Source organism: Lampris incognitus, chromosome 2 (genome assembly GCF_029633865.1).
Source record: "Lampris incognitus isolate fLamInc1 chromosome 2, fLamInc1.hap2, whole genome shotgun sequence".
Classification (NCBI taxonomy): Eukaryota; Metazoa; Chordata; class Actinopteri; order Lampriformes; family Lampridae; genus Lampris; species Lampris incognitus.
The window spans coordinates 92,949,520-92,967,149 of NC_079212.1; the positions used below are offsets into that span (position 1 = coordinate 92,949,520).

General features: G+C 45.8%; 2 protein-coding genes across 3 annotated transcripts; one reads left to right on the plus strand and one right to left on the minus strand.

Annotated features, from left to right (window-relative positions):
* The first annotated feature begins 1,684 nt into the window (after nucleotides 1-1,684).
* Nucleotides 1,685-6,104, plus strand: rpusd4 (RNA pseudouridine synthase D4). Of its 2 annotated transcripts, none has more exons than XM_056274309.1 (6): nucleotides 1,685-2,147; nucleotides 2,233-2,431; nucleotides 2,781-2,874; nucleotides 2,982-3,132; nucleotides 3,271-3,368; nucleotides 4,350-6,104. In XM_056274309.1, exons 1-6 carry the CDS (start codon nucleotides 1,730-1,732, stop codon nucleotides 4,554-4,556), a joined length of 1,167 nt encoding a protein of 388 aa, XP_056130284.1. In that variant the 5' UTR covers nucleotides 1,685-1,729; the 3' UTR covers nucleotides 4,557-6,104. The 2 variants fall into 2 exon arrangements, with proteins under 2 accessions (XP_056130284.1, XP_056130283.1); XM_056274308.1 differs by having other exon boundaries at nucleotides 2,233-2,434; nucleotides 4,350-6,103.
* A 557-nt stretch (nucleotides 6,105-6,661) lies between these two features.
* On the minus strand, nucleotides 6,662-17,433 carry LOC130107816 (transcriptional regulator QRICH1-like). Its single transcript, XM_056274579.1, has 11 exons — nucleotides 17,191-17,433; nucleotides 17,020-17,076; nucleotides 14,567-14,707; nucleotides 13,647-14,468; nucleotides 12,895-13,054; nucleotides 10,529-10,683; nucleotides 10,302-10,416; nucleotides 9,509-9,617; nucleotides 9,261-9,412; nucleotides 9,066-9,156; nucleotides 6,662-8,970 (listed from the first exon to the last, which is right to left on the minus strand). The coding sequence occupies exons 1-11, from the start codon at nucleotides 17,431-17,433 to the stop codon at nucleotides 8,781-8,783; spliced, it is 2,235 nt and encodes a 744-aa protein (XP_056130554.1). The 3' UTR covers nucleotides 6,662-8,780.
* Between the last annotated feature and the right edge of the window lie 197 nt (nucleotides 17,434-17,630).

A 17,630-nucleotide genomic window follows, 5' to 3' on the forward strand; every position in this document is an offset into this window, starting at 1 on the left:
TTTTTCTTTTCTGGTTATGGGAGTTTCTGGAGAAGTTGTGCAGCAGCAGCTGAGAGAAGCTTTAATAGTCCCTTGTGGGAGTGCAGGAATGAGGAGACGGAGAGATCCGGGTCGAGTCAATTGACCTTTCGCAAAGTACCGCCCCAGAACGGTGCTTGTCCAATCCTACCTTAGCAACGGTCCGTCAAGCTATGGGATCTGCAAATCGGATACTAGATATCTGAAAGGTTTGGAGGGGGTGTAATTTTCTTTCCCTTCCCGAAACCCAGAACGCACGTAATGTCGGCAATAAATTTGGCAGTATAGCAGACCCCATGGCCAGCTTAATCCATCCAAAATCAACAACAATACCTGTCTTCTCCAAGCTAAGCTTGCTACTAGCTATTATTGATAGCTAATACAGCTAACGTATTATTACTGTTACTTTTACCCACACAATGCGCTGATTTCTTCCTTCATGTTCTGGTGTTTTCCGGCTACTTCCTGGATAGTTCCGAAATGCTTGACGGGCATAGCAACCGTAACTAAGGGGGGCGGGACTTTGCAAAAGGTCAATTCCGTTTACTCGCCTCACAAAACAACACCGATACAGCACAATCTCTCGTGGCAACAAGCTAACAACTCGGCTGCCGAAAACATGGTTCCATTTCCTGGGGGAAAACTCTCAGCAGTGCCTACGTCGGCACTCTGAACGTCTGCCTAAAAGGAGCAGCGGCCCCTGGTGAATCTACTCTCAATTGTGTACCACCACACCCTCTGAGAAACCTGAGAAATAACTAGTTTTATTGAAAAGATAGAAAGTTGAATCAGTTCATCTGGACACAACGTTTATTGAGAGAGAAACATTTCATCACCCATGTAAGTGACCTCTTCAGTCTAAACTGGCTGCAGGTTTCCCCACCCTTATAAATGTAAACTACTAATAAGACACGTTAGTCCCTAGCTACCGGGTCTGACCCTTTAGCCGAGCGGTTAGTGATGTCGCCTTGTGGTGCAGTACACCCCGTATCGAATCCCGCACCGGGCAAGAAAATAACCGGTTACATAAACAATACGGTGGCATAACGATCGAAACCAACGATCGGTTTCATGTGCAAATTGCCGTGACCATTAACTAGAGTTTCAATTGTCATATGTACTATTCACAGAGGATTGGGAATGGTTGCAATCAGTGCATTGTAAGATGGTGACAGATGGACTCTTAGCCCCCCCCCCCCCTAGGTTCAGTGATGGTCGTTCCATCGTCACATAGATGGCCTCTTTGACTCCCCCGTCCAAACCACAGCGTTCCTCCCTATCAAGGATGTGCACATCCTCATCCTTGAAGGAGGCCACTGGCCTGTAGATGGGTGTAGACAGCGGAGTCCTGGGCTTATACGCTAACTCTTCTATGTTAGTAGTGTAACCGGTTATTTTCTTGCCCGGTGCGGGATTCGATACGAGGTGTACTGCACCACAAGGCGACATCACCAACCGCTCGGCTAAAGGGTCAGACCCGTTAGCTAGAGGCTAACGTGTCTTATTAGTAGTTTACAGTAGTTTTATTGAAAAGATTTTTTTTTAAGTAGACGGTCTCGTCTATTCTCCAGTCCAGTTGGTGGCGGTAATGCACCAAATCGTTGTTTGCCAACCGCCAATAAACCTTAAAAAAAAGTAGAGAAGAAGACTTGACAGGAAACGACCGTGCTTGCGCTCGTCTTGCGCCGGCTAGCTTCAAGCGTGTGCCAAAATGAACCGGTGCAAAACCGTCGCCGTTTTGTGTGTCAGCGACTGGACTTACGTTCGGAATATCACGTTTCTTCGCAGCCGAACGGCAAAATGTCGCCGAGCATCGCTGAAAGAAACGTCCTTCCTCAGCCGGAGCCACGCCACCGCAACCACGCAGTGTCCTGAACTTGACGCTGACCGAGAAGCGCAGCCCAGGGCGATTGACCTTGCGAGGAAGATACAGCAGGCGAAGATCAACGCGAAGGAGCCTGACCGTCCACTGTCCGCCCAGGAGAAGGCCGTCAGAGAGCTGAAGCAGCTATCGCAGCAGCTGCAAGGGGTTCACCCCAACGTACTGGCCAAATATCTCCACAACAGCGTGCTGTTCCAAAACCAGGACGTAGTTGTCATCAACAAACCCTATGGGATTCCTGTCCGCGGTAATGAATATGCAGTGCATTTTTCTTTTCACCCTAACTCATCGTTCCCATAATGAAGACATGCATCACTAATGTTCCTTTTCAGGTAGCCCTGGGATCACGTCCATCTCCTCCGTGCTCCCTGTTCTTACGAAAATGATGGAGGGAATGAGGAGCGTCTCTCAGCTATACCCTTGTCCTGGACTTGAGAAGGAGATGACAGGGATTCTCGTACTGGCAAAGAGAGAGGAGGTGGTGGACCACATCGTAACCCTGCACAAGAATAATCAAGTGCGGAAAAAAATGTGGTGAGCTACACAAACACAGAGGCTCTTTTCAAGAGAATAGTGTCCTCGTAGAGATTGTAATCACACCAGCTGTCATATTTCAGTTCAGTGGTGCTCATCCATTGTGCCGTGGAGGACAGAGCACGCAGGTTTTCATTCTAACTGGACTCCACAACAGGAGATTTCACCATTTAGTCCCACTCAGCATTTGAAGGTGTGTCAGTTAGTTAAAGCAGCTGGTTTGTGAAGTCCCGCTGGAATGAAAACTTTCCTACCGTCAACCCTCAATGGCATATGATTGGGTACCATTGTTTTAGATCTAGACGTGATGCAGTCAGTCAGTCACATTTCCTCATCTCCGGTCCAGGGCCATCACCGTTGGCGTTCCTGTGCCATCAGAAGGGGTGATTGACATTCCTGTGATAGAGAAAGAGGTCTCAGGCCCCCGGCCCCATTACAAGGTTATTTATCTTATGATATTGTAAACACTCTTCCACAGCAGTATGTCGAAGCACAAATTTGGCACTTGAGGTGCTGTTAATGTAACAGCCCCCTTCCCTCTCACCAGATGGCTCTTAGTCCTGTGTATCGAATGGATAACTCTGAACAGGGAGTAACCAGAGTCCGTGCCCATCGGCAAGCCCATGGTGCTGTGACCACATACCGTGTCCTGGACAGCAGCGGTGGTTGCAGCCTTGTGGAGCTCCACCCACTCTCAGGTAAGTTGACTGTGCTATGGATACTGCTGACCATCACAAGAAGTTATCTGACTTGTGACTGCCAAACTAGTTGTGAAAAAAGGCAGAAAACTAAGCAGCTTTTACACTTTACACACACTATTTTCTGTCCTCTCCCAGGGGTGAAGCACCAGATTAGAGTCCATATGGCAGGTGCTCTGGCTTGCCCTATTCTTGGGGACCACAAATACTCCCAGTGGAGCAAACTGGCGCCTCAGGTAATCACTTATACTTAAGATGCATGCACCAACGTGAACTACATAACTTCCAATTGGAGCCAGAGGTGTTTCAATAAAAGCTGATACGATTATCTATTTGATAGAAAATGACTGAGAACTAAAAGTGCTCATTGAACATCATTGATAGCCAAATTATGTATTGTAAGTGTAAACAAAAACTTTGTGTAACTTTTGAGATAACTTTTCAACTTCAAGTGTGAAAAGTCTATCATAATTAGTGAATTTCATGAACAGAATTCATGAATTTACTTTCTATATTTGACAGTTTGGGCTTTCACAAGTCGTGCTGACACCTAGAAACAAATGTCAAGACTCTAGTCAGTGATTATCATCGTTTTTCATCATGGGACACAGATATGAACGAACTCTGATGACAAGGAGACATACCGATTTTCTGTTGCCCCTCTGATGCTGTCTAGGGTGGTCTGGGGATGTGGGCAGATGTTTATTGTTAGAGCAGGGAGCACCATTTTAAGGTGACCTCGCACACCCAGAAAGCCAAATGTGTGCTGCGCTGTGTACTAGAGCTTCATGAGGTGTCCATACAGTGTGTGAGTGACAAACTTGAAATGCTGCCAGTCCAGAATTTCCCAACGTTTTGAGAGAAGGATCAGATTTATAATTTATAATTTAAATTTTTACAAAAAATTTTTTTTCTTCCTTAAAACTGGATTGGCAGATGTATGAAAGTTTGCAGAATGATTATTTTGTGATGTTATATAACATTGCTTATATCTGGAAGTTTTTAATGTGATCACATCCTTTTAAAAAGGTTTTTATAATAACTACATAAAATAACATTACTTGCGCATTTCAGTGAGAACTGTTAATTTTAACAGAATACATTTGGCAGCTAAATGTATTATGATTTAATGGTCTCATGAAGTAAGAACCCTTCATGTGGCTGAGTAATGCATTCAGAATTCAAAAATCACTAACTGGTCCCTTTCAACGCTGCAGAAATTACCGGAAGGTGTGCTGAGAAAGCTGGGACTGGAGCAGAGCAAGACACGGCACCTTCCTCTTTACTTGCATGCCCGCCAGCTGACGATACCGGGAAGCAACCATCAACCAGATATCTGCGTGTCCTGCCCCCTGCCGAGATACTTCTTTAAAACGCTGCAGAGACTGCAGCTAACTCTTCCCCCGAAAGAAGAAAACCAGTGAAAACACACTGTAGTACGTATAAGTGGGTGGAGTGTGTTTAGTTCTTTGGGTCCTGATCAAGTCACAGAGATGAGTTAACGTCAAGTCTGTTAACATTTTGGACTTGTCCAGTCCTCGAAGGGGAAAGCATGAATGTGTTTTTATAAAATGGATGTGTAAGATCTTGTTTTCTGGACAGAATCACAGTGGGCTTGGAGTATCACATTCTGACAGCGAGCTATGCTGAGCTTGGTTCAGAAAATATGACATGGCTACTTTTGTAAATGCAAAACGCTGTGCAGTATTTGTACTTCATTATAAATAAGTGAACTGTATACTTGGATTCTGCAGAGCTTTGTACATTGTCTTTTTAAATGCCGTCACTGTGCTGTTACACCGGATCTGCAGCTCGCTGGACAGCAGAATAAACATTGGTGGGGTTGGCTGATGCCGGTCATTGCTCAAATGTTGTCGGGAGTAAATTTGTACAGACAACATACTTTCTCTCACTTTAGATTTTTCGAAAACAGACTGATGTGCAAGCTAAACATGCGTTTTAAAATGTTACCTCATAATGAGGTTATAAAAACACGATGGGTGTTTGTCTTCATTGGTCCTGAGAAAGTTTCCCATCTGCTGGATGACTGAAGCGCTTGATCTTGAGAATATTTGAGCGTAATTTTGATTTCTAACACATGATTCACGGGCATAAATTATATGCCTTCTTTTTTAAAGATGGGCACAGGTTCTCCAACTTTAAACATTTTATCAGTATACACAGGGGCCCAGAAATGCAGCGTACAAAAACTTGTCCGTTAAGGTGTAATGTATTCCACTGGGACCTGAGAAAAGTCAGTCAAGGATACATGGCCTGTTAAGAAGTGAAGGATTAAAAGGGATATGAAGTTCCTACCCACTTCCTACTCCCCAATAATGCTGCCGATTGGTGGATTTTATTTTCACATTGATCCATCCCTGACTTCACACTGGAAACGGCTCCTGTATACCAGCGTCGGTGCAACTAAAGTTGTGGGGTACAATTTTCATTCATCACATTCACCCCAAAAACGACATACTACTACCGTCTATTATGACGCAACACGAGTGGTTGATATCTCCACCAGGTGGCAGCCTGGAGGATATTGTTTTTGGCTGTGTGTCCGCAGCTAATCTTGCATCCTACTGGACCCATCAGCCTGATATTTTTTGGTGATTCAAAACCTTTGTAAAATGTTTGTTCTTGCTACTGCCGCTCCTTCTCTTCTTTCACTCTCTAGGTCGCTAGACCCATGCTGCTGTCTCGTCAAGCCAGAGCTGACCTGGCTGATTTTCTGGAACATTAGCGAAGGCAAAGGATGAAAGTCAGTAGGAGCAAGACAGAATACCTATGCGTGAATGAGAGGGAAGACAGTGGAATGGTGAGGATGCAGGGAGTAGTGGTGATGAAGGCATATGAGTTTAAATACTTGGGGTCAACTGTCCAAAGTAACGGGGAGTGCAGGAGAGAGGTGAAGAAGAGAGTGCAGACAGGGTGGAGTGGGTGGAGAAGAGTGTCAGGAGTGATTTATGACAGAAGGGTACCAGCAAGAGTTAAAGGGAAGGTTTACAAGATGGTTGTGAGACCAGCTATGTTGTATGGTTTGCAGACAGTGGCACTGATGAAAAGACAGGAGGAGGAGCTGGAGGTGGCAGAGTTGAAGATGCTGAGATTTTCATTTGGAGTGACGAAGAAGGACAGGATTAGAAAGAAATATATTAGAGGGACAGCTCAGGTTAGACGGTTTGGAGACAAAGCAAGAGAGGCAAGGTTGAGATGGCTTGGGCATGTGTGGAGGAGAGATGCTGGGAATATTGGGAGATGGATGCTGAATGCCTGAGGTTTCTTGCTATTTTTTCTCCCTGTTAAAGGGTTTTTTTTAGGGAGTTGTTCCTTATCCGATGAGAGGGTCTAAGGACAGGATGTTGTGTTGCTGTTAAGCCCACTGAGGCAAATTTGTAATTTGTGATATTGGGCTATACAAATAAAATTGATTTGAATATGGAACTGCCAGGGAAGAGGAAGGCCAAAGAGGAGGTTTATGAATGTGGTGAGGGAAGACATGCAGGTGGCTGGTGTGACAGAGGAAGATGCAGAGGACAGGAAGAAATGGAAACGGATGATCCGCTATGGCGACCCCCAACGGGAGCAGCCGAAAGTAGCAGTAGTTATGACGTGGGGAAGGGGGTAGTTTTTTGGCATTTATTCAAAGAAATGGAACTGTAATACTGACATAAGAGTAATCATTTAGTTTGTTTACTCCCTTCATAATTTAAGAGTGGTTGCAACTGAGATGACACCCTGTGATCAATCGACCCGTGAGGAGAAGCTCTTGGCTTCTCCAGAGGAGCCCAGTATGAGTGAGGAGGAGATGGAGGAGACCAAGGACAAGGCTGCACCTGCTGAAGGACAGACTGTCATTACGGCTGCCAGAAAGAAGAGAAAGAGGAAGAAGAAAAAGAAGTCAGCAGAAGCAGTATAAAGGGAAACTTAAAAACGGTTTGAAAAATGGTTCCGTCGTCTTGTGTGGGGGATATAGTAAACTACAACAGGTGGTGCAGCCCGTTCAGCATCTACATGGAAATTAAATCAATAACACGCTTGTCTTATCGGCTCAGGTTCCGCACAGCCTACCCGTCTGGGTTTGATTCGTGGTTCGTGACGGCCGTGCTCGTGGGTCACGCTCACCATCACAACGAGCATGACTGGCTCGAAACACGTCACGCGACAATAGATGCGTAATCAGACGCAGGATCTGTACTTTATTACCCTGATCGTGTCGGGAAATGAACTGAGATAGTATTAGTAGTTGTAAAATTAGTAGTTGGAATCAGTCCAGGCCAATTGTCAAAATGATCAAATTATCGTACATGATGGGACTTTTGACATTATTGGTCGTAGAGGACAAAATTATCATAAACACGATAATTATAATTATTGTATTTGTACAATTTGTATCGAACACCTGGCAATGCTGGTCCGCCTAGGAGGCTGCACATCCACAGACTGACAGGCAAAACGTTTTTTTATTTGGTATATTTTTTAACTTGACATGCGCTGCATATTTTTTAATATTTCCCGTTCAATCAGTGGACTCGGCGCTGCCCAACGTCTGATAATAGCACGTAAAACACTGGTTTTTCTGTCTGTGTGTACATGTATCTGTCCGCTGCTAATCTCACATACTACTGGGCCCATCAGCCTAATCACTTCTGTGCAGTTAGGACCGTGTGATCAAGGACCTTCCATGGTTGCGGTGATTCAAAACCTTTGAAAAATCCGTTTTATAACGCAACTGAGTGCCAACTCCTCAGCTGGTTTTTCGCCCAAGTCCGAGCACCGGAGAAGGGGAGATACGCAGGAAGTGCCTCAGTATCTCCCCTTTGCCCAGTAGGCGAAAAAAGGGGTGGTTTTGTTACTAAGTCCGAGCAGCAAAGAAGGGGCGATGCACCTGACGGCGATCGGAGATCTGCACTCTTTCTTCTGTTAAAGTTACAGTAAACATTTTGAAATAATTACTCAATCACCCCGATAAACTGCTGCTGCATTCCGGACTGCTTTTATGAACAGACTGAGGATTGGTCCACATGACTTGCATTGCACCACCTGACTTGCATTGCACTACGGCTGACTAACAGGAGCCGCGTTCCAGTATGACGTCATGGAGGGACGAACGTTAAGGATGAAATCACCTGACTGACGTGAATGATGAGTAGAAAAGGGAACGAATGTCCAGAATTTCGAACTATTGCGTTAAATGTCACTGTAAATGAAGTTGACGAGACTGACAGAATAATGAACCGGCTCCGCACAGCAGCCATGCAGTTCAACCATGACCTGAAAGTGGTCACCTTAGGCAGCTTCTCTCTCTCTTGCCGTTTGAAAACGTTATGCTGGGGATAGCTTACAAACGTGTGATGTGGAAAAGTGGAAAACAAAGCAAAGTTCATTCAGCACTGGAAACGTGTGGCGTGGCATCCAAACGTTAAATCAAACAAGCTTTCCGTTCAACAATGGTGAAATAATTACTCCTGTAGAAAACTCTCACACACCTTTTAACAAAAAAAAAAAAAAAAAGAAAGCCACTTTCGTTTAAGGTGGCCATGGCGGTGCAAAAAGGGAGAGGGATACTGCATAGTTGACAGTCAGTGCAGGAGAACCAGTTCCAATGGGAGTCTACATCAGTTCATCTTTTTTTTCCCCTCCTCTCAGTTTATGTTTCCTGGCACAGTGCCGATGATTTCCTGGATCTCTCGGACCACAATAATGCGTGCGAGCATATGCTCTACTTGCTGACTCGTGATGGGCTGAGCCGAGTACCAGATCGGGCTGTTGGGTGCTACAACAGGCTCTGGCGTTAGGTAGTATGCGTCATTACGTCCCTTTGCGCTCTGAGGACTGAGAGACACAGAAGGATTTTAAGTTTTCTCTTGCAATATGTCCGAGCACGTCCACAACATTTAATTTTGTGATTTGACAAGTGAACAACTCACCATTTGAAGAGATAAAAGTCATACAGCTTAATGGGGCAGCGAAGAGGGTTTTCGGAGTCCTCGGACTGCTCTTCGTACATGTCATCAGTCACTGAAACGGACGTTGCATGAAGCATATTGTAGCATCGGATACGTTCAGTGTCACGTGGTGTGATAGGGAGAAGGACTAGTTAGTACATTAGAACACAGGAGTACCTTTTTGCCCGGCGTGGTGGGGACCTTGGCTTTGAAGAAAGCGGATACTAGTAGTTTTGTCCTTGGCGCTGGAGGAGCTTTTCTTGGTGTGTCTGAGCACCTTCGAGAAGGCGACCTTCATATGCTGCTCAACCGTTGTCAGGTGGAAATACCTGTTCACATGGGACAAATAAAAAAAAATTGGACTTTAAGCACAATAGAAGACAGCAGATTTAGGGCCAGTTTGTTTTTGAGATTGGTCGACTCACTTAGTGTTGAAATACATTAGGGTTGTAAGCAACGTGGCTGGTGAATGTGCCCCCAGCTGTTTACACTCCCACAGCATCTCCTCTGACACGTGACATGGGATTAAATAACCTGAAGAGGGGACAGCCAGTCAAAACATTCAGGCAATGAAAAGGAACAATTTCAGTTTTTTATAGAGGAAAAAAAATGCAGCGGGGAGTGCAGAAGAGAGGTGAAGAAGACAGTGCAGGCAGGGTGGAGTGGGTGGAGAAGAGTGTCAGGAGTGATTCATGACAGAAGGGTACCAGCAAGAGTTAAAGGGAAGGTTTTACAAGATGGTTGTGAGACCAGCTATGTTATATGGTCTGGAGACAGTGACACTGATGAAAAGACAGGAGGAGGAGTTGGAGGTGGCAGAGTTGAAGATGCTAAGATTTTCATTGGGAGTGACGAAGAAGGACAGGATTAGGAACGATTATATTAGAGGGACCGCTCAGGTTGGACGGTTTGGAGACAAAGCAAGAGAGGCAAGGTTGAGATGGCTTGGGCATGTGTGGAGGAGAGATGCTGGGTATATTGGGAGAAGGATGCTGAATATGGAGCTGCCAGGGAAGAGGAGAAGAGGAAGGCCAAAGAAGAGGTTTATGGATGTGGTGAGGGAGGACATGCAGGTGGCTGGTGTGACAGAGGAAGATGCAGAGGACAGGAAGAAATGGAAACGGATGAGCCGCTGTGGCGCCCCCTAATGGGAGCAGCCGAAAGTAGTAGTAGTAGTAGCAGTAGATAGTGAGGGGGAAAAAAAAGAATCTCAATTACCTAAAGGATGAACAGTGGGTCTCCAGCCATCCAAGAGTTTGTGTAAACTCTCAGAGAAGCGTGTGTAATACGGGTCAGCGAAAATATCATCCACACGTCCATTTTCAGAGAGGTACTTCGAAAAGAAATGAATAGTTTAAAACATAAAATAACGATAATCTTAATTTTGGCAAGTAAGCAGTGTTGAGTTGAGGAGTCGACTGGGATTCGAGTTTGGGAATACAAACCTTCTGTATACACAAGAAGACGTAATAGAGAACATCAGGGGCATATTCTTCCTCCTGCAGTCCTCGTGCCTCTTGGGTCATTAATGACAAACCCAGATTTAGCTCAGCGACCGCACTGGACACCAAGTCCTCCTGAAAACGCAGAGGTTGTCGACCTGGATACGGAAGCAGAGGCACAGGAGAAAAAGGAATAAGAGGCAAGTTAATCTGTCATTTCCACAGGCCTGGGGAGCCGTCAACACCACTTGTGTAATCTGTCTCCTTTTAGACACACAGAGGACTCATGGTATGGAAAACACTACAGCCTGGCCTGCATGAAGGATTCATTCATGGGTCTGAGGGTCAACTGTCTCCGACAGAGCCACACATCATTCTGTTAAATTTAGGTCAAGGTCAATTTATTTAACATAGACGACTGCGGTATGGTGGCCCAGTGGTTAGTGCTGTTGCCTCACAGCAAGAAGGTCCTGGGTTTGAACCCCGGGGTTGTCCAACCTTGGGGCTCATCCCAAGTCGTCCTCTGTGTTGAGTTTGCATGTTCTCCCCATGTCTGCGGTGGGTTTTCTCCGGGCGCTCCGGTTTCCCCCACCATCAAAAAGAAACATGCATGTTAGGGTTAATACTCCTGTCTGTGCCCCTGAGCAAGGCAATGGGGAAAAAGAACTGGAGTTGGTGCCCGGGTGCTGCACGGCGGCTGCCCACCGCTCCTAGCTACACAGCTAGGATGGGTTAAATGCAGAGGAAGAACTGCCCGATGGGGATTAATAAAATACAGTAGTGACCTACTTTAGGCAGGTTAGATATTCACCATGTGGACCAGAGACTGTCCCTTTAAGACAATGGGTTCAGGGGTTGGTAGGGGGGGCTGTGGGTAGACACAAGGTTGAGGTTTTGATGATTGTGAATTGTTCACTTGGAAGTTTGTGGGAGGAAATAAACGACCCCACAGCTGTGTGGTCAGAAGGGGAAGTGGTCTTGTCTCCTTTCTGACATCCTCCACATTGGTGACCCTTCCGTGTCCTGGCGGCGGGGACTAAGAACTTTGTGGTGGATGTGGGCGGTAAGCCAGAGCGGGTTTCGGTGGACCGCATCAAGCCGGCCTACCTGGACATGAACAAGCCGGTTCAACTGCCCCTGTCCACTCGGCGTGGACGCCCCCCCTGCCTCTACACCCTTCAAGAGGAGCAGTTTTGGCCGCATTATATGTCCCTCGCCACGTTGATTTTTTTCTTCTTGTCATGGTGAATTCTGGGGGGGGGGGTGTAGTTACCTACTTTAGGCAGGTTAGCTATTCACCATGTGGATCAGAGACTGTCCCTTTAAGACAGTGGGTTCAGGGGTTAGCAGGGGGGATTGTGGGTGGATGCGAGGTTGAGGTTTTGATGACTGAATTGTTCACTTGGAAGTTAGTGGGAGGAAATAAACGACCCCAGGGCTGTGTGGTCAAAAGGAAAAGTGGTCTCGTCTCCTTTTTGTCATCCTCCACAGCAGTAAAATAAATAAATAAAAAAAAATGAAAATGAAAAGAAGGACCTGGTGTCACAGATTCAAAGCACAACGGTTGTGTGACTTTATTGTAAACTATACAGGATAATTTCCTTAAGTTTGTAACTGACTGCACATTCTCCCTTGGGTAGTTAAAAGCTGTAATATTAAAGGGGGTGGGGGTGGGGGGTAGACCTCTGACTGCTGAAACAAACAGGATCTTAAAATGAAATTCTTAAAACATACTGGGAGTCAAAGCAGTGACGCATTAAAGAGAACATGAAATGAAAACTGACCCCCCCCCCTTTCTCCCAATTGTATCCGGCCAGTTAACCCACTCTTCTAAGCTGTTCCCGGTCTCTGCTCCACCACCTCTGCCGATCCGGGGGGGCTGCAGACTACCACATGCTTCCTCCGATACATGTGGAGTCGCCAGCCGCTTCTTTTCACCTGACAGTGAGGAGTTTCACCAGGGGGATGTAGCGCGTGGGAGGATCACACTATTCCCCCCAGTTCCCCCCTACCCGAACAGGCGCCTCAACCAACCAGAGGAGGCGCTAGTGCAACAACCAGGACCCATACCCACATCCGACTTCCCACCCGCAGACACGGCCAATTGCGTCTGTAGGGATGCCCGACCAAGCCGGAGGTAACATGGGGATTCGAACTGGCGATCCCCGTGTCGGTAGGCAACGGAATAGTCCGCCATGCTACCTGCATGCCTGTTTCAAGCATTTTAAGTATGAAAAGTGATGCAAGTGATTTGCTTTTAACTGCTTGAAAGAAAAAACAAGGATTAGAAGACCCTGATGTAATCATTTCAATTCACATTTTGCCCTGATGTGGGCACATAGCTTTGTTTAAAATGCCATGCAACTCACGTCCAATAGGGGCAAGTTTAGTCTGCTCCCGCTTGCCCAGTTCTTCATTTTTCCTGTGAACCCAAAGGCGCCAGACATCTAGGCCCTCCTCCGGCTTCAGACAATCTGGACCTAGGAGCTCTGGGGGTGGCTCAGGATGAGACTGGGTCTCTTCTTGACCCTACAGAAGACAGACAGAAGATTGTCAAAATATGTTCCTTCTGCGAATTAGGGCTGCAGGGCACACACAAAACACTATGGTGATTAACTTGGTAAATACTGTATCTGCACATGATAACGCCAAACAGAACAAAGCAAGGGACCCAGAAAAAGAGTCTGGAGCCTAAATAGAAAAATGTACAATCAACCAGCACCTTTGTTACAAGAACATAATCAGGGTTTGAAATACTTTTAGCTGTGAATATACTTTACCAGTACTTCTCTTTAGACTTTCCCCTGATTTCTAATCTCATATCAAATATTTCCAAGCTAGGTGGACGCACACCTGTCAGACATTTGACATCGTAACAATCGCACACTACAAAAATGAATTCAAAATGCACTTGTACTGTAACTCTTGCAAAATAATTTCTGTTCTTTTATATTAAAATACCAATATGAATTTTGGTCAGTACTACTTAGAATCATCACTATGGTGGGATTGTTTGGTTAACTGCCAGCGTAACTGACAAGAAACAAACAAATGAGGCCTAAAGCGCAGGCTAAGCTCAAGTTTCGGAAGATTTGCAGAAAACGCTGTTGCTTATCTTTACCTGCTGTTGTTCTTGTCTCTCGTCACCTTGGCTGTGCTGCTGACTTGGGTCCCAGATTTGTACAGACTGTGTAGTGTTATACGCCCCTCCTACAGTCTGCACTGCTACAGGGATGTGAATGTTACCGTTCATGAACTGCGCTGGGAACAGAGTCTGTACCACCTCCTCCTGTGTCCCGGCAGAGACTGACTGGATACCTGCGGACCTTGGCGAGGAACCGGACGCCATTTTGTCCTTACTGTGGGTGGTAGCAACTTGAACTGTGCTGTATGCCTCCTGGGGTATGGCAATGTGAGCTACACCCTGCTGTTGAGGGGTAGAGTACACGGGTATAGTCCAAGTTTCACCGGTGGGACCCGTTATTGTGCCCGTGGTGCTGTACAACTGAGCGCTGTCAACAGTGAGCAGATCTGGTCGCAGGGATACATAACCCTGCTGCTGACCTTGAGGGATGGCCAGGACTGTGGCCACCTGCTGCCCCTGTGGAACGGTGTAGGACACAGCCAGGGGAACATCTACTTTGCGCTTCTTGGCGGGTTGGAGAACGCTGGAGAACGTGCCTGACCTTCTCTCCGTCTCCCTCGGTGAACCAGGCTGCTGGGTGGGAGACATGGTCTCTATCGTTTGAATCTGGATTTGCTGGCCACCTGGGAGTTGGATCTGTTGGCCACTTTGGAGCTGGATCTGTTGGCCCCCTTGAAGTTGAATCTGTTGGCCCCCTTGAAGTTGAATCTGTTGACCCCCTTGCAGCTGGATCTGTTGGCCACTCGACAGCTGGATCTGCTGTCCTCCAGCGACAGCTGCAACCAGCTGTGCCTGTATCTGTGAAGGTACATTCATGCCATCTTCAAGATCAAGACGAGCTGAAAGTAATGCTTCCCAGCCAAGCGCTTTCTACGCATGTCTGGTTCAATAAATACCTGCTGTTGCTGCTCCTCTGTGAACTCTCCCTGGTGGATAAGTGTTGTGCCAGGTGCGATGCCCTGCAGGTCTTGCTGGGAGGGGGAGGCCACCTGAATCACCTGGCCTATTGTATTCCCTTGCTGTCCCTGGATCTGTACCTTATTTGAAAGGGAACACAGAAAGTAAAAGGAAAGCCAGCATTCATACACAACTAAAACACACTGGACTGAAAAATTACTCCCTTTTGTTAGTGATGCTGAATTTCCATGTTCAAAATATGACACTGAATAAATGAAGAACTTAATTTTATAATTAAAAAAATGAGAACCTAGCGATTATAAGGATACACCAAAACAGACAATGATATCAAAGTTCCCTTCAGGGATTAAACAGAGGAGGTGTAAGAAAATGTTGATACATTAGATCATCATGACACTATCTTTCACATTATTGTATTGATGTTCGGAAACGCTACCGATTCCTGATTACAAGGAAATTGTGTTGTTTACGTCTCCGGCCACTAGGAGGAAGGTGCAGTTTTGGGCTGCATGGAACCACAACAATAGCAGGCGTTGCCAGCACCACACTTGGTATGGCTCCGATTACTCGGATTTTAGGCATATGGAGGCATTTTCTCCAGGAGATTTTATCAAAATTTTGAAAATAACTTTGAAACATGTCAGTGTATCATAATATACCACAATATATTAAACTGAGACAAATTGTATCACCAAATTCTTGCCAATACACAGCCCTATTAACTAGGGAGGAACATCAAAGTATGTATCTAATTCCAAACTACAATACCCTGCAATATGTGTAACAAATTGTTGTAGCACATCTGATAGAGCAAGGGTCACCACAAATAAAATAAGCTATGACAAAATGTATTACTAATGAAATACTGCACTGCATACTCCCCTCTTTCATCCTTTCCCCTTAACTGATTATTTCAAGACCAAGCTTAGCCCATTGTCACTGTGCAGTTACCATTCCCCCCCAAAAATGAAAGGGCACAAATAAAGCCAAGTTAATTCTCAAATAACCAATGATTTCTTTATTCCAAATAGCCTCCTCAGTCGCAACTGACTGCAGGTATCCCCACCCTTATAAATAATATAGTGGCACAACGACCGAAAACAAGCCACTGTATTATTTATAAGGGTGGGGATGCCTGCAGTCAGTTGAGACTGAAGAGGTCACTTAGATGAGCGATGAAACGTTTCTCTCGATAAATGTGTCCAGATGAACCGATTCACCTTTCTGTAATTCCCTTACCTGGATTATTCAGCATGCATAAAGACATTTATTCCAAACAGGCTTTATTGATGCGTTTTCATAACATCTTCTGTTCATGATTCAAAATTAATTTGTTTAACTGTTAAATAAAAGGTAAAGGAGCAGCCTCTTTGCCAGAGGGGTTTTATATTAGTGGATGGCTACCAGGGCTGGGACGATATGCTTATCTCCTGATTTGATACTGCCACGATACTTGGGCGCCGACTTGATATGTATTGCAATTCTCAAGTATTGGGATTCTACCAGAATTGGTTTTCGATATTACGATTTATTGCGATTTTTGTTTGCTTTTTCAATGCTAGACCATGGGAAAAAGTTGAATCATACACTTCTAGAGACTGTATATCATAAGTCACATTTCCAAAAACAATGCACATCACGCGTCAGTCAGTCTTTGAGTTTTATTTCAGCAGCATCATTGCTATACTGCATATAAAGGTGGTAAATAATTGTTTTTGAAGTAAAGTGCTACACTTAGCGGTTCCTCCTCATCAAGCTACCCCCATAAGTAAATAATAAATAAAATATTAGGGCAAAATGAATAGAGCCCCTGAAAACTGCACACAGCACAAATGTGAGCCTTAAAATCAACATCCTTCACATATGAAATTGAACTTGAAAATTGTCCTTTCCTGATTCAGGACTTAAAAAAAAAATACTGTAGCGAATTCAGTGGCAGTCCGGGAACCGTCGCCACAACCGTGACGCGAACCAGTCGACTACAGGGTCCGACCCGTTTGTCAAGGACCAACGTGTCTACTTATCCACGCACGTTACACTACACCCCCCCCCCCTTCGGGAAGCGCATCCCAGCTCCTTCACGCCTCTGGGCGCACGCGCTTCCGATGACCTCACGGTCTCACCATCCCACTTCTGACACCAATGTAGCGAATTCGGGGGGCAACGTAACCACAGGAACTGCCGCGGCCGGGAAGCGAACCCGTGTCGCCCGCACCGCAGGAGACATCGCTAACCGCTCGACTAAAGGATCAGACCCGTTAGTCAGGGACCAACGTGTCTACTTATCCATGCACGTTACAATACTTAAATCATAATACCCCCCCCCCCACACACACTCCTTGTGGCTACTTATATCTGGTGGGCAGAGTGCCGATTATGGAAATAGTAGGGAAAACATCGTGGGGGCATCAATAAATAAGGACAAACTAACCTGCACAATTTGCTGCTCAGGCAGTTGAGGTGAAATTTCTGCTGACGTCACCTGCACCTATCAAAAACATTCATGAAATACAGTAGGTTACCAAACAGCACATTGATGAACAGTGATAATAGCAACATTGATCAGCAAAAGTGAGCATCAATGTGAGGAACCTGCCCTTACCGGACAAGCCAGTTCGAGCAGAGACCCAGCCACCTCCGTGCTGTCTGCATAGACACAATTGGTGCCCTGTTGGTAAACCATTGTAGTGGTGGTTGCACCTTCCTGTTGGCTGAACTCCTGTAGCACCTCTGGCCCCTTGGCGAGTGATTCTAAAAACTCCTTCATCCTGTGCTGGGGGATACTACGGGCCTTCTGCCGCACATATTCATCAAATGAGACCACACCACTCTCTTGCTCATTCATTGTCACTTGACCTAGAGCTGAGGGCAATGGATGTCAAAAAAAAATTGGAGGATCTAATCATAGCCAGAGAGGGATACATTACCATGGGAGCACACTGAGTTTGCTGCATGCACAGATACGATCTGCAATGAAAAACAATCTCAAGAGTGGTGATCAGAAACACTTCTATCTGGGCGTCGCTGAATTGGATTGAATGC

Bases quoted from the DNA above. Each gene is read 5' to 3' on its own strand.
- LOC130107816 (XM_056274579.1), bottom strand. From the start codon at position 17,433: ATGAATGAGCAAGAGAGTGGTGTGGTCTCATTTGATGAATATGTGCGG. The intron at 17,077-17,190 runs GTAAGGGCAGGT...TGTTTTTGATAG, and splicing joins TGCTCGAACTGGCTTGTCCG to GTGCAGGTGACGTCAGCAGA. The intron at 14,708-17,019 runs GTTAGTTTGTCC...CTTTCAAATAAG, and splicing joins CTGAGCAGCAAATTGTGCAG to GTACAGATCCAGGGACAGCA.
- rpusd4 (XM_056274308.1), top strand. From the start codon at position 1,730: ATGAACCGGTGCAAAACCGTCGCCGTTTTGTGTGTCAGCGACTGGACT. The intron at 2,148-2,232 runs GTAATGAATATG...GTTCCTTTTCAG, and splicing joins CTATGGGATTCCTGTCCGCG to GTAGCCCTGGGATCACGTCC. The intron at 3,369-4,349 runs GTAATCACTTAT...TCAACGCTGCAG, and splicing joins GGAGCAAACTGGCGCCTCAG to AAATTACCGGAAGGTGTGCT.